This window comes from Neopsephotus bourkii, unplaced genomic scaffold, assembly GCF_033783945.1.
Source record: "Neopsephotus bourkii isolate Nb327-2 ecotype Australia unplaced genomic scaffold, CSIRO-AGI_Nbou_v1 NB_244, whole genome shotgun sequence".
Taxonomy (NCBI): Eukaryota; Metazoa; Chordata; class Aves; order Psittaciformes; family Psittacidae; genus Neopsephotus; species Neopsephotus bourkii.
The window spans coordinates 334427-355996 of NW_026900754.1; the positions used below are offsets into that span (position 1 = coordinate 334427).

General features: G+C 47.2%; 1 protein-coding gene across 5 annotated transcripts in view; it reads left to right on the forward strand.

Annotated features, from left to right (window-relative positions):
* WASHC1 (WASH complex subunit 1) overlaps positions 1–21132 on the forward strand; it is a 43349-nt gene extending 22217 nt beyond the window's left edge. For all 5 annotated transcript variants that reach the window (XM_061345801.1, XM_061345797.1, XM_061345799.1 and 2 more), the window contains 9 exons: positions 10052–10163; positions 11196–11342; positions 16162–16298; positions 17395–17530; positions 17672–17876; positions 18351–18521; positions 18868–19026; positions 19658–19726; positions 20422–21132. In XM_061345801.1, the coding sequence (XP_061201785.1) occupies positions 10052–10163; positions 11196–11342; positions 16162–16298; positions 17395–17530; positions 17672–17876; positions 18351–18521; positions 18868–19026; positions 19658–19726; positions 20422–20573 (1288 nt within the window). In that variant the 3' untranslated portion in view covers positions 20574–21132. The remainder of the gene's footprint in view (positions 1–10051; positions 10164–11195; positions 11343–16161; positions 16299–17394; positions 17531–17671; positions 17877–18350; positions 18522–18867; positions 19027–19657; positions 19727–20421) is intronic.
* The last annotated feature ends 438 nt before the right edge of the window (positions 21133–21570 follow it).

The window sequence follows — 21570 nt, forward strand, 5'->3', positions numbered from 1 at the left end:
CGTGTGTCTAGAACTGTTCTAAAGGTGGTGTCTGATCACTGATGAGCTACAGACTGTGTCATTGAAATGACAGGGCAGCTGTCAGTCCAAACAGAGAGGCATCTGCTCTTTAATCCTGTTAGGAAAATCTCTGCCTGGGGCCTGAAGATTTTTGGGGAAAAGTAACTAGAGAACCCGCAAGAAAGTAAAGTGCTGTAATCACTCAGGAAAGGTTAGATGGATAACATATCATAAAGAGTTACTCTCATTTGTTGAAGAAGCACTTATGCTCAAGTTAGCTTGTTGATGGGCATATCAGAAGGTGCCTTTTGAGATTTGAGTGTGACTGCAGTTGATTGTGGGAAAATGAAGAAGTAACACTAAACGACCTCTGTTTCTGAAGAGCAAATACTGTGAAATAAAAAGCTTTCCTTTAAGAGAAAATGACCTATTTTGAAAGAGAGTATTCTGTCATGAGAAGTTTAAATTGGAAGTATGGGTGAGAAATAAGCAGAAAGATAGAATTGAGAGCAAACCAAAATGACTTGGATAATCCAAGTCATCCTTAAAAAGCTAGTTAGACCATTTACCGAGTATCTGACAGCACCCTCAAGAGGTCAGGGCAAAGAGACAGACTCTTTACTACGTGGTGGAAGTGAGAAAGGAACTAAGAGCTACAAAAAGAAGAGGTGAAATGCAGTTGCTTTTGAGGGTTTCACAGTTGATGAAAAAGACTGCTTTATGTAAGTTCCTTTTCTTGGTTAGGCTTTCCTTCTCCTGAATATGCAAGTCCAGTTCTGCAGGACAGTGGTTTTTATAGAGACTGTTTTTTAGTTAGAAACTGCAGTTTGAGTACTGGCTTGTAAATGATAACTTTTAAGTATTTGTTACTGAAAAGGGGATAGGGTTCAACCTGTGGAGCACAAGTCAAATTCTATGTGATTGCCATCAGCTACTGGGAAGTGAGGAAAATTTAAGGTCAATGCAGAAACCTTTACCTTCAAACTTGTGTTTTAATTGTAAGGAGAGGGTGTATTTTGGATCCAGACAAATAAATGGTGCTGGGGGGGGAATGGTCAGTGTTTTGCATCAGTGCTTGCTGCCTGTAGTTTATTCCAGAGGGCACAGTGGGATAGATGTGGTGATGGGGGGGGGGGAGGGGGGGGGCACTGAAAAGTGTACACATACTTGCATAGGTGGTCTTAAATTCAGTAAAACCGAAAATTAAATAACTACTGAAATGTATGTGTTAAATCCTGTGAATTAGAGCAAAAATTGTTCAGATTAGTGAATGATGGACTGAAAATAAGGTCTGCTGGGACAGTACTGTGAATTTCCCCAGATTTCCTTTGTCGCAGCAGACAAACAATTCTACTCTCAGTTTCACAAGCAACTGAGACTTAATTAACACTTAGAAATTGCTTTGAGAACTTTGGGTGAAAAGCTATAAAGTTATAATGATATTTGATTAAATGCAAAGAAAAGCAATGCTTTTCTTGGAGAATGATTAGAGTTTGAATTTCTGTCACAAGGAATCATTTTCCACTCTGGAGGCAGCCGTGTTTTGATCAGCATTCTATTCTTGGTGACAATGGCTTGTTTCGGTAGTGGAGATAAAGAGGCTAGGAGTAGCATTTGTGCTGTGGCATATTGGTATGAAAAGCCTCCATCCCAATGAATGAGCAGGAGCCCACCTTACCTGGTGTGTTCATCTTTACATGTAGTAGAACCTTTAGGGATGTTCACTAAATCAGTTTTTATCACACATGCACAGCTACATGCTACTTTGGTCAACAAAATTGATTTAAAACCACTTGGAAGGTATGGCAGAATGCTAGGAATAAAGAGGAACTCCCTGATTTTCTGCTGTAAACCAGGCTGTCGTCTTGTTCTGTAGTGGTGAGTTGATGTGGACTGCCTTGCCGGTAGGGAGGAAGGCGCTGCAGATGTCATTCTTCTTTCCCACATTATCTGAGTTATGTAGCGAGGCACCTTTGGCTCAAGTGAGGCACAGGCTAAAAGGGCTGAGGAGGCTGCTTGTCAGTACTAGTCTCCTGCTGTTGCTACCTTCAGGTGAAGTTCGGAAGAAACATCAATTTTTGCTGGTGGCTTATGCATTTCTCTTGCTACCCCACCTGGGAAAAGGCACAAATAAGGTATATCAATCCAGACTAATATGTCTCCCCTGACTACTGCTGATAAGAAATGTAGAATGTAATGTTGATTAAGAGTGGGTTGTATAACAGAAGTGCTGGGAACTGTGCTGGGAAGGAGTTTCTTCTACACTCAGTGATCCAGAGGAATCTGAGACCTTTTTAAAGGTGTTTGCTCTCCCTACCCTCAGATATAGTTCACCCCTGGGTCCCCTGGGCATTTCTTCATTGCTTATGTTTTCTGTGACTTTGTGTGGTGAGACACGTTTTCTGCTCAAAGGGCACAGGGAGGAAGATATTTGGCTATTCTAAGAAAGAAGCTTTGATGGGAGAAATTAAAACCTGATGTTTGTGTACATAATTGAAAGATTGAACTTCAGTGAGTAAATACTTGTGAGAATTTTGCAAGGATGAGTGAAGAATATATAGATAACAAAACCGTTAGTACTATTTTACTGAAAGCAGTAAAGTTACTAGTAATAGTACCAGTTACTACAACACCTCTTGTGTGAAGATAGGCTGAGAGAGTTGGAGTTGTTTACCCTGGAGATGAGGAGGCTCCGGCAAGACATTAACTGCAACCTGCCAGTATTAATAGGAGGCTTATAAGAAAGATTGGGACAAGCATTTTACATCCTGTTGCAATACAACAAGAGGTAACAGTTCTAAACTAAAAAAGGGTAGGGTTAAACTAGAAATAGGGAATTAAAATATAGGGTGGTAACGCTGGAACAGGTTGCTCAGAGAGGTGATAGATGCTCTATCCCTAGAAACGTTCAAGGTCAGGTTGAACAGGTCTCTGAGCAACCTGATGAAGTTGAAAATACCTTTGCTTATTGCAGGGGTGTTGAACTAGATGATCTTTAAAGGTCCCTTCCAACCCCAGCTGTTATATGCTTCTATACTTACAGCATCTGCTGCCTAGTATCTCAAGACTATGCCTGTGGCTGCTGCTCTGGAAAGCAGTTCCAGTGTGGTGGTCAATATCTGCTCCCATACTACCAGTGGAGGAGCTCAAAAAGATCACTTATGGAACTCCAGCTGTACTGGTAGAACCATTTTTTTCCATTACTTCTTTTAGAGCATCTTTCCCAAAAGTTGTCACCATGATGGTAGAACCTGTTGAGTTTATATATCTTAACACTATTCATGGAGAAGTAGCTTGACCAAAAGTAGCCTGTATAGTTTAGATAGAAGATGTAATTGTGTCATTTATTTGCAAACATGGACATTCTACTTGGTATAGACAGACTTCCTGTTGTATGTCTGTTACGAAATGGAAAGCGTGTCCACTTTCAGATCAGTTGGAGGCAAGTAAAAAGGTTACAAGGAAGGTTAAAGAAGAACTTGTTTATGAACTTTTATTAGAAAGTAATAAAGAAAAGCTTCTTTTCTGGGGAGGTGAAGAAGCTGCAGGGGAAGAAGGAGGAGAGTGCTGTGATGATAGGTCAAAATTCCAAGTTTCCAGTTTTGCATAAACATAGTTGCAGAAGCACGTTGTGAAATGGGAGATTAAAAATCAAAATGAAGTTATTGTTCTGTGAGAATATGATGACCTGTGGAGAGTGATGTATGCCAGATCCTGCTGAGGATACCTGGCACCCTTCATCACCCTCCAATCTGCAAAGCCGTTTGGCATCACAGGAGCGGGGCAATACGTGAATGCTGAAACACCTGCAAATCAGGCTGGAGGAGCAATCAGAGTGTGATAAACATTAATTAGTATAATACCCAAACCCTTAATGGAGGAAGGAACGTTGATTACACTGTCTCACTTGGGATTTCTTTCTGCCAGAGATGGTGTATGATGACAGTTTCTGATTACACTTACTCAGACGTGAAGTAAGACTTTAAAAACCTGCTTAAATACAGAGAGAGAAGAGCAGAAAGCAAACAAGTTGATCTTTGAGTGGTTCAATGTATTCGGCTCTTTATAAAAACATACAGTTTTGCCTTTTGCCTTTCAAACTTTTGAGGTGAATTGGCTTTGTGAACTGGCTCTGAACGCTTCCCTGGATTGCTGTAAACCATAAATGTCTCGGCAGCTTTTCCTTTGCTCTCTCCATCTCGATCCTGTGGTGCTGCCAGTGCTGGAGCAGAGGTACCGTGTGGGGGTGGGGAGAGCGGGGCTTGGGCTTCTCACAATCCCTTTCTGACTGTATGAACTCTATACTGGCCCACCGCAGTGCATAGAAACATTCGTTGTGGTCAGGCTGTTTGTAAAGGAGACTCTAGTGCCTCATAAAACATCCTTTGTTGGCCAGCCAGAAACCCCTTTGATATTATAGCCTCACTGTCTAGGGCTGCTTCAGCATAGTGGATTGTGCATCGAAACCCCGAGTTATGGGTACCAGGGGCAATGCATTGATGTTTCCCCACCATTTCAGCAGCCTGAGGAGCCATAAAAGTCTGTGGCCTTTTTTCCAAGAAGATTCTTGGACAAATTAATACTTGGAAAAGCTGGATGCTTGCTTCTTCTCTGCAGCATGCAAGTGGAAGAGAGCAGTGATATGCCTCTGGGTCCCCGGAAAGAAGCAGTTGAGGTTGGATTAGGTGAACTCCGGAGGTGCCTTCCAACCCTAATGATTTTGTCATTCTGTGAAGGGGCTCAAAAACGTGAAAAGAAAGGTTTAGCTCCTTCAGCACTATCTGCTGCTGTTGCTTTGATGTCTCCCCTCCCCTGGGAGGTCCTCTCTTCTCACCTTGTCAGTGGTTCTCTCACTTCTGGAAACCCACTGAAACTTGTCCTAGGGACAGTGGTATTATGCTGCTTTGGGTGCTGGTGCTGCGAAAGGATGAATGGCAGCCAGCACTGTTATCATCCCTTGTTATGCTGCTCCAGCCCTACTTACTTGGAGAGTCTTGGGATGTAATAAAATGCAAGAACCATAAATTCTGTCCCTTCTAATTCATGCCTTCTGCAGTAAGGGAGGAATTTAATAAAAGTACACTTTGTGGGGGAAGGAATTAAAAAGAAAGAGGCAGCTTGACTTTTAGGCAAAAAGCCAAGATTTTACAGAGCAAATTTATCATATGTACCCCGAAGCTCAGAACAGCAAAGCCAAGCCAGCCCCCTGCTATCTCTCAGGTCTGCAGCTTGGGTGGGGGAGGAGACCAGGAGCCTGATTTGCTGTGATGTGTACAGTCCTCATTTAAGGGAAAAGTCATTTAATACTTCAGCTGCCTTATCCTCCTGTGCAACTTCATTTCTCATTCTGCTCTGTAATGTTCTTTCTCCTTGGTTGGTCACTTGCTTTTGTACTTCAGACATGAAATTGAAGTTCTTGGATATTCTGGGGAGGTTTGTTCCCAGCCTCTGCTGCCTCGCCTTTCTCATTCACCTTGGTGTGGAGTTTGCCTCTCCTCTCTCCCACTTCCCAAATTTTGTCATCCCTGTCACTTTTGGGTGATGTGTACGCTCAGCATAGACCACAAAGGGTCTCCTGCTGCTGTGATGCTTCCTCCCAGCTGAATTCTCGCTCAGGCACCTTTCTGGCAATCTGTCAGCCTGTCTTTAAACCTGCTGATTTTAAACTTCATTCTGATGCTGTCTGGTCCCTAGCAAATATAGATGGTAAAAAGTAATCTTTGATTTTCTGCCTTTAAAAGTCTTTTTTGGCATTGTGGACCGCTAGAAGACCCTCATAGAAACACAGTAATATTGTCAGTGCTGACAACTGTCCAGTGTCCTGATGTCAGATTCCTAATGCCTCAAATATTTTTCCTATCAAAGAGAACAGTAATTTTTCCTCCATGATCAGCCACAGATGCAAATGAGGAGGTCTTTCAGTAGCCACCCGAATGTGAGATCTGTCAGAGGAGTTATAAGGAAATAATGGGAAGTGATCTGCTCCATGGCTGCAGATGACACATCTGCATTTAGAGGATATGGGGCGAGAGAGGAAGGCGATGAGGTGAGAGTAAGCATGCTGTGGGTGTTGGAAAGAGTTGCCTTTAAAATGGAGAGGAGTTCAAGACAGCAGGATGGGAGCTTTAGGAGAAAGGAGTAACAAAATCAAACCTACGAGTGATGCATAGGGGGTTTGTCTGCAAAAAAAGGATTTCAGAGGGACAAGAGAAAGCTTGAATCCAAGCAGCTGAAAGAATAACTTTAATATCTGCTTAGATCAAAAATAAAAGTCTCCATGGATTGAGAGATAATCCACTAGATAGATATAATCTGCCACATATTACTTCCCCAAGGAAAAGCACTGGGAGGGGAAGGTTGGTTTGGCTCAGTTCCCCAGATGTAAAGGCAAGTGATTTATCTTCCTTTTTTCTGCAGGCCCCCTTTCCACTCATCTCAAAGCATGTGTCCTGCCCAAAGGGAGAGGCTTTCGCTGTATGCCTGGTGCTTCTCTGCCACTCCAGAGTCACACTGTATCTAGCTAAAGAGCTTTCTCAAGCAGAAAGGACTACAGAGAGCAAAACCACACAGCACTGGCTAACAGGATAGGCACATGGGTTCAGATGCTGATGGTGGTTTTGGGTGGCTGAGTACAGAGTTGAGGGGCACTAATGGGCCACTTTGTTAACACTTACCTTCCCTGTCTTGATTGCAATTGTCTTTCAAACAAACACCACTCAGTAACACACTCCTTAAATGGAGTTTGAGGTCTGATTGCCAGCTTGCTTCAAACACTTTGCCTCTGAAATCCTTGGCAACAGCCCTCTCCATCCATTCCTGTTTCCTTTCTTTACAAACAGTGGTTGACTCCTTTGAGTAAGTTCAGTTTCCACAGCAGTAGCAATACTGAGGTTGCTGGAAGACACTTGAACGTGGTGGGGTTTGCCCCCCATCTATTTTTTCAACATCAATATGGTACATTATCTCTTTTAACTAACACGTGTACCTGTATCTTGAACTGCACGTGCATTAACAGCCATGCACATGTGGCAGAATTTGGATTATTTGGATTTGAGGGGGTTTAATAATTTTTTTCATAGTTATCTTCCTCAGCAGCTAATAAATTCTGTGGACTGGTTTGTGTTACTTCTGTGTTGTGGGTCTGCATTTGTACCACCTCAGGTGAAGGGTTTTGGCAGATCTCCTAAGGTCAGTGGGAGTTGGCCTGTCGAATCCCAGACTCAATCCCAGGAGAAAGTACAGCCTCAGAAAGAGTTGTCATGGTTTGAAACACCTGAACTAGCATTGGACAGCTTCCCCAGCTTTGGCTCGAACTTCTTCACAGCTAGCAAAGGAGTGAGTGTGGTAGAGGAGAAAGTTGGTACACAGTAGTGAAGCCTTGGGGATAATGTGGGTCAGGAAAGGGAGCAAGGGAAGCATTTGACCACCTCACTTGACATTCATGGAGTGGAAGGTAGGGGAACAGTTGCTGTTTTTCAGGCCTGATTTGCATAACTATTTGCTTAACACTTCTTTCTGGGAGAGAAACATGTGCTTGTCAGCCCTGAGAACCGTGTCTGGGAATCAGCAGGGTACTGGCTAAAAGGCAGTTGATACCTTGCTTTTACCTGGAGCTTCAGGAAGGTGCTGTTGAGCTCTTCTAGCAGAGGGGTCTACTCATGGGTGAGAGGGAAAATTGCATCATTGATTTGAGTGAGAGCAGCAAAGCAGAAATAAATGACTGGGGCTTTTTTTTCAGCTTTGAAGGAAGTAAAAATAGTCAGATGTCCCCAGGAGCAGGGCTGGAAATAGTGTAAATCAATACAACTGTGAAACATCTAGAAAAGAGGTGAACTGTGAGGTGGGAAAATGTACTGGGGAGGGCAGTTAGGGAAGATGTAGGTCCTTCAGAGGCATCTCACAGTTTAACAAAACAAGGCAAAAGGACAGCCCTGTGACACATGAAATTTGCTGCACACAGGTGCTAGGGAATGCATGCTGAAAGGAGCAACGGAAACTACTCTGAGAGCCTATCAAATGTGTAAGTGATGTGGACTTACACCACTGAGACAGAGGGAGGGTGTGGGAAGGAAACCATGAACAGATTTGTACCTCGTGTTGGTACAAAATACAAGCTGTTATGCTGTGTTTAAAATAAAAGGATGGGGAAATGGGGAACAATTCTGAGGGGAATCTCATGAGGTTCAGTTTTACTCATCTCCCACTCCAAAAAGAATAAAGTAGAAACATGCTGTGTGCTTCCCTGCCATATGCATAAGGAAGGAATTTCATGTCTCCAGGAAGAGGGAAGAATGGCTATAAACAGACAGAAACACTTAAAAGTGTTTAGAGAAAGAAGTGGGTTTCTTTCAGAACAATACAAGGTGAATATGCTGCTTGTACTTGTGGTGTTTTTCACTACCTACAGTGGGGGAGCTTTAGTGGAGTCTATTTTTGTACTGTAATAGAGAATGTGCTGCGCAGAGTGAAAATGCTTGAAAAGATAGATTCCCATTGAAAATGGGAATTGTGGATCATTGCTGATAGTGAATTTGTTACTAAAAGGAATTATAGAGATAGTGGGAGCTCTCAAAAGCAAAGAGGAACTTCTGGTAAAATCTAAATACAGTAGTTTGAATTTTACAGATCCAACAGAACTCATTGCTACAAAACATTGCTGAAGTGGAGTTCTGTCTCTCCTAATGGGTTGTACAGCCATAAAAATGTTCTTTGCTGACTTCGTTAGAGGGGTGAAGATTCAGAACAGCTTTCAGGTTTTGATCTTTGGAGAACCTGCTGGTTATGCATGGGGAAGGAAGGTCTCTTCTGAGAAGGCGTCTCCATAGTTCCCTTTAGCTGATGCCTCCTAAACTCTGATTGACCCTATGTGACAGTTCTTGCAGAGTGGTAGTGACTGTGCCTTGAGCACAGCCAGGACAGCTTCCTTTGAGGGGGAAAGTGAGTGAGCAGATATGGGGTACTTAGTTGCTGGCTGGGATTAAACCATGAAACAAGAAAACTTGTGGGTTAAGAACAGTTTAATAATTGAAGTAAAATATAATAATAATTATTATTATTATTTGTAATAAACAGGGAAATTTTTTAAAAGCTAAACAAAATCCACAAAGACAACTGATGCAAGTGAAAAAAAATTGCTCACCACTGACCTGTGCCCAGCCAGTCCCTGAGGACTGGCCCCTGGCCAACTTTCCCCCAGTATATATGCCAAGCATGATGCCATATGATCTTGGATGTCCCTGTGGTCAGCTGGGGACAGCCTGTTTGTGGCTGTGTCCCCTCCCAGCCTCTTGTGCACCCCCAGCCTGCTCACTGGTGATGTGGTGTGAGAGGCAGAAAAGGCCTTGACTCTGTGTAAGCACTGCTCAGCAGTAACTAAAACATCCCTGGGTTATCAGTGCTCTTTCCAGCACAAATCCAACATGGCTCCATGTGAACTACTATGAAGAGAATTACCCTAGCCAAAACCAGCACATCTAGTTTTGCAGAAATTATGCAGGTTAGCATGCTTTATTACTCCAAATGAGGACCTGATGTTGTGTAACTGATGTGGAAACCATGTCACCAAGCTGTGAAGCTTTGGAAGAATGGAAGAAGTTGTTCAGGAAACTGCTGGTGTAGTAGAGGTCCCGAAAAGCCTTGTGTGTCCTGAACTCTGCACATTAGCACGTGTTGCGTTCCATTTTATTAAAAGTCATTTAAATTAAAAATATGTTAGCAGTTAATAACTGGCTGTGGCTTTCTTGTCATCAGTACCTGCAGAGGGCTTGTGACACTCTGGTGTGGCAAAAAAGCTGCTGTTCTCCATCTTTCTGTGCTGTGCCTCCAGCAGCTGCAGGAGCGTTGTGCTGTGAGTCATGGACTAGACCTGCCTTGCTGTCAAAGTAGATAAAGCTCTCAGTGGGAACAAGACAAGCATAGCTCAACCAGCACTATTTTGCCTTATGAAACAACCCAGTCCACCAAGATTCACATCCTTTCCTGAGGGTCTGGCTGCTGCCAAAGAGTCTCCAGCTTTGGCTTCTTCATGTTAAGAAAGGTGCTTTCCTCCTAGGATCTCCCAGCGGGTGGAGGCCAGCCGGGCGCAGCTTCAGGCAATCGGGGAGAGGGTCACACTCGCCCAAGCGAAGATTGACAAGATAAAGGGCAGCAAGAAGGCTATTAAGGTAGTGACTTCAGTGGAGTCTGCGTGGTCTCACTTCTTCCTTCCACCTTTCCTCTTTACTCCTGATGTAAACTGTGAAGAAGAATAGGCTGCCACTCATCCCTCCATGCCTCGCTCCTGAGCAGGGTTGTGATGAGAATCCCTTTCCTGACTTGGCCAATTTACGATTTCTAGAGCTATGAGCCTCACAACTCTAGGCCTTGGGAGGCTTATATAGGTTGCTGCCCCTGCTGCTTCCTGAGAAAAGGGCATATGCTTAACTAAGCCAAACATCCTCACGCTTCAGGCTTATAGACACTTTGAATGAAAGCTGCTGTTACAAAGCCTCCTCTCAGTGCATCTTAATCCTGTTGAGCCATGTAAAACTGGTGAAAATCCTTTGGTTCCTATTTTTCCTACATTTTATATAATATTTCCAACTCCCTAGTGGAAGCCTTTCTGACTTCCTAGTACTTAGAGAGAGAAGCTCTGGCACTTCCAGTTTTGGAAGTGATAGCCTATGCATGTTTGGGTCCAAGGCTGTCCATTCCCACTGGCAGCATAGATTCTGTGTTTGCCCCCTCCTGGAATCATAGAATGGTTTGGGTTGGAAGGGACCTTAAACATTATTTAATTCCAACCCCCCTGCCATGGGCAGGGGTTGCTCCAAGCCCCGTCCAGCCTGGCCTTGAACACTGCCAGGGATGGGGCAGCCACAGCTTCTCTGGGCAACTTGTTTCAGCACGTCACCACCCTCACAGTGAAGAACTTCTTCCTAATACCTAATCTAAACTTCCTTTCTGTCAGTTTAAACCCATTCCCCCCTTGTCCTGTCACTACTTGCCCCATAAAATCCCTGTCCTGATTTCTTGTAGCTCCCCTTTAGGTACTGGAAGCTGCTCTAAGGTCTCCCCAGAGTCCTTCTCGAGGCTGAACAAGCCCAACTCTTAGCCTGTCTTCACAGGAGGGTTGCTTCAACCCTCTCCTAAGTGTTGCTGTATTATAGGGCTGCCTAGTTGTTGAGGTTTTTCAGTCCCTCCTTGTTTCTTCACAGGTGTTTTCCAGTGCCAAGTATCCAGCTCCTGAACGGCTGCAGGAATACAGTTCAATTTTTGCTGGTGCAGAAGACCCAGCTAAACAGAAATGGCCAAGACACAAGATTCAGAGCAAACACCGAATGCTGGATGAGAAAGCTCTGCAGGTAAGGAGGAGAGTAGACCTTGAGATGAGCAAGCAAAGAGAAGCTGGGAGGCTGTTAGTCTCTTTGAAGAAGTACACCAGGGCTTTAGGATGTAGGCTGGGACCAGAACATCTTTTTATTTTGGCCTGTTGATGGGTATGTCTGAAGTCAGCTGGGAAGCTTGTAGAGCTGCCAGTTGGAGAGAGCCGTGTCAGTACAAGACCTCGGCTGGGTGGTTGAGTGCCCTGCGTGGATGTCAACTGCCGACTCTCTGGAGCAGTTCTGTGTCCTGAAATGCTACTGTGTCCTGTAGCAGTGCTGGTGGGTGCTGCTGGCTGGGCTTAGGGCTTTGGATAGCCACAGAGAGGTGACTGGAATCAGGGTGATAATCACTGGAAAAGCCGTTTTTGAAGGCTCCAATACAAGTGGTGGTGTGAAGGGAAAGGTAAAAGTGCTTGGGAGTGTGTCAGGAGAAAGGGGAGTCAGAGCATTTTCTGTCCTAGGAAGGTATTGTGATTGGGTATTGTCCCTCCCTGGTTTTACATTTTGAGGAAGATCGTTTTGCTTCTTTACCTCTTTCATTTGTGCTTTGCTTCTCCTTTGCCTTGTATTCAGCTATTGTAGGTTGCAAGCCTATCAGTACTCAGCACAAGTGGGGCTTCCAGGTGTGCCTGTAGCACTGATGTCTGTGGCTGGTGGTGTTGAAGGAGTTCCTGAAGTAGCACCACTGTGCCTGAGTGGCAGAGGAGCTTGGTAGGGAGGTCTTAGAAGTTTTGGGTTTGGCAGGAAATGCTGCCAAAGGATTTTCCAGCAATTTGGGTCAAATCCCTGGGTTGGAAGGAGAGAAGGAAGAGTTGCTATTCTTAAAGTTGAAAAGTTGCTGTGTACGCACTGTGCCAGGAGTAGCAGATGTGCTCTTCTTGCAGGTTAGGGATCAACCTGACAACTTCCCTGCTCTCCATCCCTAAAGAGACTTCCTTCCTCATCCTTGTGTGCCTCAGCCCAAAAATAAAGCTGCCACTGAATAATTTATCATGCTAAACTTTGCTGAGTGTTAATGGAGCTGAGACCTTGCACAGTGAGGTGGTTATGAATATTTCAGCCAGGCCACGAAGCGGGGTTGCTGGCCAAATGGACAGCTGGCAAACTTGAGCAAAGTTTGTGCTTCCTTTGAGCACAGCGGGCAGAGCTGTGTGTGGGACCTGCTGCTGCACAGCCACAGGATGCTGGTTGCAGTTGTACTGTCTCGCTGGTGGCCCCATCCCATCAGAGTATGATGGAGCAGCAAAGGTAGGCAGTGAGTGGGCAAGGGTGATGCTTTCCCACCCTGAAGGGCTGGTGGCAGTGTACAGCCACTCACACAGGGAGGGGATTGAGAAGGGCATCAGCTGGTAAAAAACAGTGTCCTGCAAAGACCAAATGGTGTGCCCATTCAATTGGCCTGCTGGCTCCAGTAGGCCTTGCATGACCCTCCCCACAGCACCCCATGCCACCTCTTCCCTGTTCCAGGTGGTCTCTCTACACTGCCATGTTCTGCCCTTCATGACCAGGGCTGCTTCAGCAGAGGAACTGTCACAGGCCCCTAGGGATGTTTGTATTTGTTCCTCCCTTCCTGTGTCCCATGTCTTCATCCTCCTCTGGGGCTGTTGACCTTTCTCTGGCTTTGCTTGAGCCTGCCTCATGCAGCGGTCTTCTTATTCTTGCCAAGCTCATACACCCTAGCTCCTGCAGCTCTTCTCTGGGGTGAGGGGACACTGCTGGCTGTCAGCTGATGAATGTGCTCCTGTGCTAGGAGCATCTGGCACAGGAGTGGGGCTTGGAGCAGCCAAACTCTGACCACATTCGAGGGGGACAGGTCCTTCTTGGCCATAGTTGAGCACAGAGCCTGACATATCTTGCAGTAATGAAATGTGACAGAGGGAAGTCTAATGTTTGCATTTGTGCCCTCCTCAATTATTCAGGGCTTTCAGCAGAGGCTCGCTGCCTGTTTTCACTTCTAATGAGGGCCTCTTTGCTGGGAGCAGTTGCAGTGGCCCTTGCTAACTTCACTCGCACACGCTTCACCAGGAAAGCAGGTTCTGCTTTTGTCAGTTTGAGGGTAAGTGGTGGCAGCCTGTGCTCAGCATTTAGGGTTTGTGCTCTGGGGGGAACCGGCTGCGTTGGAAATGTGCGTGGTTCTGCAGTGTATTTAAAAATGCTTCCCTCCTGGGGAATTCTCCTTTCCCACTTTGCATCCCAAGCAAGAGAAAGCTCAGCTGTTGAGAGGCACTGTTTAGGTTGGTAGGGCAAGCACTGATGGATAAGAGTGCCAGAAACAAGGTCCTTGTGGTAAGCCTGGAAAGCCATTTGCTTTGCACATTGCTGTGGTAGCAGCCAGGCAGGGTTCAGCAGTGAGTTGGGGCTGGCATTGGGTGCTGCCTCTGCAGTAGGAGCTGTGTCTGGGTGCTGTCCTTAGCAGGCTGGGAAACAGGGTGAGAGACATGTGCCCGGGCTTGGGAGGAAGTCCAGGCAAAAGCTACAGTCCACTGCTGGAGCAGTCTTTCTGAGCTTCAAAACTGTCAGTAACTTGGTGTGTCTGTAAATTCTGCCTCTCTCCGAGTCCACCACGGGCATGGGGAGGCTAAACCAGGGGTTTGGCACTTGCCCATCTTTAAGTGCTTTTTGGAGCTAGCCTCAGCACTCCCTTGGCACGGAGGGAATGGAGTTTCTGGTGTATCATACCAGTTCTGTTTGTAATAGTACATGCTGAATTAAGCACAAGGGTGGCTTTATATATATTTTAACTGTAGGGTCTTAGGAAGAAAAAGGCCTGGAAATGCAGCATCCTTAGGGATGTGATCCTGCCAGGTGCCAAACGCCAGCATTCCGTTGCCCCCCATGCCTTCAGTATGCCAATGCTGCTGAACCTTTGTCTGAAGGCTTTAATGTCCCTGTAAGAAAACTGATGTTTTAAATGGCCTGCTAACTTGTGGACTTGACAGTTGTATGACATGACAATATGTAGCTGTTATAAATTTCAAACCATATCTAGGTAGTTGACTAAGACCAGCACTTTGGTGTCATTTAAGTTAAAAGGATTATGAAGAGCCTCACATTTCCGAGTAATACTCGTGTTTAGTGCTTTTGTAACTGCCTTAGATGAGACTTACCAGTAAGTTTAGGTAATGGGTTGGTTTCTCACTATGCCCTTAAAGTGACGCACATACTTCCAGTGCTAACTGAAATCTACAAAGAGAGACTTAAAAAAATACATCTATGACTTAGGGGCTCAGTGTGTGTGAGCAGTTCTAGCAACAACGTCAGCAACTCCCTCATGCTTAAAAAATTCAACATTGGGAAATGAATATTAATGCTTCAAAAGAACCTTTATTTTTGAACCTCTGCTTCTGCAGCTTCTAAACAAGAGTTTGTTTATTTTTGCCTCCTTGCCTCTGTAGAAATTCAGGCTGTTTGTTTCAGTGTGTTTTTCACAAGTTGGAACGTGCTCTTCTTGGGCTGGGGAATGGATTCAATCAAAACCCCCCAGGTTTTTTTCCTATAGCGTTTTATAGGCTCAGAGCATCATTCAAACTCTTAGCCAATTAACTGAGCTGTGGCTAAGCCATTTCCCAGGATTTCTGGCTACCAAATTCAAGACTGAAATTTCAATCAGCAGGAACTGCTCACGTTGCTGAGATGTGGTCTTGAAACTGAACCCATGGTGATCTCCATTTCCCCAGTACAGGTATAAGAAGGGAAGAAGCACTCAGAGGATGGGTTAAAGCGGGAATGCTAGAAGTAGTGAGGCAGTAGGATGCTGTGGAAAGTATTTGGAGTGGTCATTTTCTGGTGACAGAAGAAAACCAGAAGAGTGTGGCCAGTTATTAACAACCTGTCCTGGGCAGTGCTCTGGTTTTGTCTGGTTTGAACACCTAACACCTCGTAGCTGCCAGGCTGCTGCTTGCCCTGGTTTGTAAGGGAAAAACAGGAACTGTGAAGGAGCTGAGGAAAGGTGTGGGAAGGGGTCTGGGAAGGAGGTTTGTCCATCTCGGCCTATCTCTGGCTTCAGGAACTGATGCCTTTCCTCCCTCTACAGCAGTGTGCTGTGGGCAGTGAGCTCCATCTCCACAGAGCATGTGGCAGCAGGCACTGTCACGCTATCTGAAACGCTGCTCTGATCTGGGATGGCAATTCCTGTGCTCTATAAAAGTAAAGCAGTTCAGATGTAATAAGTCCTTTTCTAAAGGGAGCTCTATATATTATGCATGAAGTTTTAGAACCGAGAGAGAGGAGATTTCAGTTCATTAGAGTTGAAAACTCCTGTAAATCCCTCAGGGTTTGCAGAACCATCTGGCACACATTCCACCCCGCACACTCCCTTCTGCCTGCTCTCTTACCTCGTGCAGGCACTCTGCTTTTTCCTAACCTCTTTTCCTTTGCCTTCCCTGCATATGCCACCGGTGGGACCACAGCTCTTAAAACATCAACTGAAGGCAGCAGAGGGGAGGTAATAGAGATGTTTGGAGAACTCTGCCTGCATGAAAATGTCTACTAGCTGGAAACACTAGACTTTGGTGTTTGATCCCTGCCTCTGGCTACAGAGTCCTGATTGTTGTTTTATTTTGGTGGATCCAACATCTGTTCAGTACGACCCATCCGTGGCACCAAAAGTACATGCCATGAGTCTGAACCGCTGAAATTTGTCACAAGTGTGGGGTTGCAATGTTGTCCATGTGCTTCCCTGCTCAAAGAGAGAGCAGCAGGGTTCCCAGACCAAGCAGTGGATCCAGCAGTGTAGGTTGTGGAGGCTGGGGAGAGCTGTGGCTGTATGTCTTACCACCTGTTATCTCTCTTCTTGCAGGAGAAGCTCAAGTACTTCCCTGTATGTGTGAGCGCCAAAATTCACCAGGAGGACGATGCAGAAGAAGGCCTTGGCAGCCTCCCCAGGAACATCAGCTCCCTGAGCTCCCTGCTGCTGTTTAACACCACCGAGAACCTGTGAGAGCTGGAGCAGTGCTGTGCTGCTCACCTGCCCCTGCTTGTCCTCAGAGGAGCTTTCCCTTCCCCGGGGTAGCAGTCACTGCTTGCTTCCCGGGGTGTCTTACATATCAGGCTCCTGATAGGACAGGCTTTGATTCCTCTCCGCTGGCTTCCAGCTAGCAACCCTTTTTTACCCACTCTTTCCCTTGAGTGGAGGGAGTTGTTTTGTCTGTACCTAATCCTCCACTCACTTGCTTTCAACCCAGTTTTGCATGTCCCTTTGCTGACTTAGTTTTTCCTGTCATTCTCCTGTAATTTCTCTCCAGCCTTGAGAGCTGCTGTCAGTCCTGCCCTCCTCTACCCCATGTGCCAGCCTAGGTACTGCTCCTTCTTCTGATGATTCGTCACAGCAATGCTTCACTGTTTTTGCTGCTTTCATATCTCCCCTGCCTCCCTCACTGCAGTTCCCACTCCCATTGGGATTTGCCTCCTTCTCCTCATATTGGAGAGCTTCTTTAAGCCCTTCCTTAAGCTTTCAGTTGCTGGACCTTCTCTTTCTTCTCCTGAGCCGTGGATTATTTCCCCTGTTTGTTTTTCCTCCTGGAGCTTGAGTGACAAGTCAAGGAGAGACTGGTGTCCTGCTGTAGGGAAGGGGAGAGCTTGGTAACGATGGCAGTGCAGCAGGGCTTTGTTCTAGGATGAATGTGGAGGCTGCAGTAGTAGGGTGGGGAGCTGACTGGAGAGGAAAGAAAGGAAAATTGGGCTAAAAATGGGGAGGAAGTTCCTCACTATGAGGGTGGTGAGGCACTGGCACAGGTTGCCCAGAGAAGCTGTGGCCACCTCATCCCTGGAATTGTTCAAGGTCAGGTTGGATGGGGCTTGGAGCAACTTGGTCTAGTGGAAGGTGCCCCTGCCTGTGACAGGGGGGGTTGGAGCTGGATGATCTTTAAGGTCCCTTCCAACCCAAGCTATTCTGTGATTCTAAAAGAAGGAAACTGGAAGGCTCAACATGACTCGTGAGTGAGTCAGAGGTCTCCACCACCAAGGGTGCACTGTTTCTTCTGGTCTTGGCTCTTGAGGCAGCATCACTGAAATACTTGTCCTCTACCCATAGGTACAAGAAATATGTTTTCCTGGATCCTCTGGCTGGAGCAGTGACCAAGACCCATGTGACTCTGGAAACAGAGACAGAAGAGAAGCTCTTTGATGCTCCTCTCTCCATCACCAAAAGGGGACAGCTGGACCGACAGGTGAGACGCAGCTGTGGGGATGCAGCTACTTTTCCTTCAGGGGACTTCTGCCCAGGCTGTTCCCTGCAGTGCCCTTCTTTGCTGCAAGAAAAAGCAAGTGCATAGTGACTGACTTACCTTTTTGTTTTGGGTTTCTTTTAGGTAGCTGAAAATTACTTCTACGTGCCAGACCTGGGGCAGGTCCCCGAGATTGATGTGCCATCCTACCTGCCAGACCTGCCTGGCATTGCTGCAGATCTCATGTACAGTGCTGATCTGGGGCCTGGCATCGCGCCGTCTGCCCCCAGCAGTGCTATTCCAGAGCTCCCCACTTTCAACACCGAGTCAGTGGAACGTTTGCAACCAGGTATTTCTGATTCCTGATCCCAGGAGCCTGTGGAGGAAGAAGGCAGGGATTGCTAAAAGATGAAGACAAGGCAAAAAGACCCTTGGTGGGGATTTAAACATGCATATTTGAGATAGATAACCTCTGGCTTGTACTTGTGCCTGAGTCAACTTGCTCAAGTGCTGGCCAGTCTCCTGGCCCCTTCCATTCCTCGCCCTCTGCATGGCTAGGGAGGTGGGAACACTGTGTGCGTGGGGGACTGGCCCCATGGTGGGATGCTCTTGTGTGAGTGGGATGCAGCTGGGGAGGGCAGAGTAGGGGAATCTTAAGCCCTGCCTGTTGTCAAGAGATGCTGCATAGGGTGGGAGCACGCTGCTGTACAGTGCGTGCTGAGGCCTCTGTTGTGTTGCTGATGAGGCATGCGAAGCTCTGAGCTGAAGCTCTCACTGTGCTATCCTCTGGGACTCTTCAGATGCAGCTTATTTCATCTTTCAGACCTTCAAGAAGCTGAGCTAATGCCGCCTCCTCCTCCACCACCACCACCTCCTCCACCGCCTCCTGTTACGCCAACTACTGTGCCTCCTCCGCCACCCCTGCCCCAGCCCACAGCCCCCTCTGAGCCAGCCCGGACAGGGAGCGAGGAGAGCAGCAGTGCTGTGCCTGCAGGTAAGGGCAGGGCGTCTCCACATTGCACCAGCAAAGTATAGCTCTGATGCCTTGGCTTCAGCCCATGGCCTTTTGGGTTCCCTGTAGCTTCCTAGCCTTCTGGCAGAGGAGGGAAGCTGCAGTGAGAGTGCAAGGTGCTCCCACCTGCCTGGGAGCTACAAGCCTTCAGTTTGGCAGGGCTCCTGCTGGCTGGGTTGAGCATAAGCCTGTCACTGAGAGGTGTCTGGATTACAGCCCTGAGCAGAAGCTGGCGGGGTATCAGATCAACCCTTTCCATGGGGATTTGGCTGTGCCTGTAGCTGATGCACTGACACCTGGCTGCTGCCCGTCCTTCCTGTCCCTGCAGCTTCAGTCCAGGGAGCCCCAAAGGAGGTGGTGAACCCCTCTACTGGTCGTGCCAGTCTCCTGGAGTCCATCCGCCAGGCCGGTGGCATTGGGAAGGCCAACCTCCGCAGTGTCAAGGAGAGGAAGCTGGAGAAGAAGAAGCAGAAGGAACAAGAGCAAGGTACTGAGGCCCTTTGGCAGAACAGATCTTCCTTGCTGTCAGCCCCAGGCTGGGGAGGTGTGGGGCTGGAGGCAGGTGGGTAAGCCAGGCGTGCAGTGAGCACACAGGATGGAAAGGTGTCTTCTCACAGGCTGATGGAGGCCTCAGTGCTTCACATTTAGCCAGAGCTCTGTGAACTTGCTCAACACCATCTGCCAGAAGGGTGTTCGTGTTCCTGATGGAGACCCGCTCTGTCTCAGGGCAGGCATTGCAGTTCCCTGTGTGCAGCATGGGGCAGACACAGAAAGGAAGCCTTACGGGCAGGGCTGAGCCCATCCGAGCACCTCAGTTTAGACAGCTGAGGGAGGGCACTGATGGACTGGTTTGGCAGAATGAGACTGCAGATGCACAGCCCCTCTTGCCCCTCAAGAATTGCACGCTTGGATTTCCCCAGAAGATGCTGTTACTCTTTGGTACGCGGGGTTTTCCTGACCTGAAACTGGACTACAGTGGGAGAGAACAGAGTTGTGATACAAGATTAGCAGTTTTTTGTGGTTTTATTTCTTTACTCTGAAGGCAGTATTGCAGAATGCTTTTGCCATAGTGCTGGGTCAGACTGACGCTGTTTCTTGGTTGAATTGTTCTGTTTCAGTGAGAGCTACGGGACAAGGTGGAGATTTGATGTCAGACCTCTTCAACAAGCTGGTGCTGAGGCGCAAAGGTACTGTCCTGCAGGGTGGCTGCTCCTTCCTCTAGGAAAGAGGGAGAGCACTTTTGCCACCTCACTTGTGGCAGGCTCACTTCTAGATAAAGCAACAGAGACCTGGGGGAGGCCTTGGCAGGAACATGGGGTATTTAGGGCCTGTGTCACCCCTCAGTGCCTGGCACAAGGCAGAGAAGGGCATGGACTTGCTCAGGAATCGTGGAATGGTTTGGAAAGGACCTTAAATATGATTTAATTCGAACCCCCCTGCCACAGGCAGGGGTTGCTCCAAGCCCTGTCCATCCTGACCTTGAACACTGACACAGATGGGGCAGCTGCAACTTCCATGGGCAACCTATGCCCATGCCTCACCATGCTCATAGTGATGAATCTTCTCTCTTTCACTTTAAAGCCATTACTCCTTGTCCTGTCACTACAGGCCCCTGTAAAAAGCCCCTCTCCAGATTTCTAGTAGCCCCCTTTAGGCACTGGAAGGTGCTCTAAAATCTCCCTGGAGCCTTCTCTTCTCAAGGCTGAACAAGCCCAGCTTGTCTTTGTAGGAGGAGCTTTAGTTAAGTGAGCCCTTGGCACCAGGGCAGGCGCAATGCTTAAGCATGTTGCCTGTGCCAGGTATGTTTTTTTGTCTCCTTTGCTGAGCCTCTGTTCTCTAGTCTACAGGTGTCACTCACTGCTGCTTTTTCCTTCCCTCACAGGTATTTCAGGGAAAGGGCCGGGAGCCTCTGGCAATCCCGATGCTCCTGGAAGTCCTGCTGGTGCCTTTGCTCGTATGTCGGACTCGATACCCCCACTCCCACCACCACAGCAGCCCGTGGGTGAGGAGGATGAGGATGACTGGGAATCATAGATGGGGTCAGTTGAGTGTCAGTATATTCCTTAGGACTCTTGAACTAAGCACTTTTGTGAGACACCATCTATTGGACGCAATATTGGGTGGGCGAGCAGGAGCAACAGGAGCCAACTACTGCTGAAGTTACAGTTACCAGTGAAGGCTTTTCTTCTGCTGCCTTCTACTCTGCACCCACAATACTACATTCCATCTCAAATGCTGCTGTGGCTCACACTGGCTCAATAAATCCCACTTTAGCTGGTGGGCAGTGGGCAGCCTGTGCTCAGAGGATCAGAACTAGCATTGCTCCTGATTTAAAGGGCCCTCTGTCTTGCCTAATGGGACTGGTGATGACTGCAAAAGCATCTCTTTCAGGCAGACAGCCCTGGCCTCATTTACCTCCTCACTGCTTGCCGAAGCTCCTGCTTGCTTGGGTGTTGCTAGATCAAATGAGTGTGTGTGTGTCCCTTCGTGGGGGCCTAATTCCTGGTGCCTCTGCACTTGGTTTCTTTCTGTACCTGGCTCATGGTAACACTTTGCCTGTCTGACAAAATGCAATAAAGTTGAAGGAAGCTGGTCCTTGCAGCCCTGACTTCGGTAAAAGCAGGAAGCATGCGCGTTGGAAGTGTGTTAAGGGAAAGCCCATCTATCCACTCTCATTTCAGGCTGGGGCTAGCCTTACACCCCGGCTCTTACAAGCAGGTTTCCCCCCACTCCTAGCTGCTGCTTTCACTGGTGTTAAGGCAGAGCTCATGCCAGACTGATGGGTTTGTACCCACTGAAAGGGCAGGAGCTTCTCATGGAAGTTTCTCAGGAGCAGCTGTTTCTTCCCCTGCAGGGCTAATTAACATAGGAAGGGTGAGCACCAGCTCTTTGTCATAATTGTAGTGCTTTCTTCATTGTGAAGAGCCTTGAGCAGTAGCATCCACCTGCTGAAACTGGCAGGGAAGCAAAATAAGCGCCTGGGAAGCGCCTTGTTCAGGGTGACAGAGCTGGGAAGGGCTGTGGGATGGCA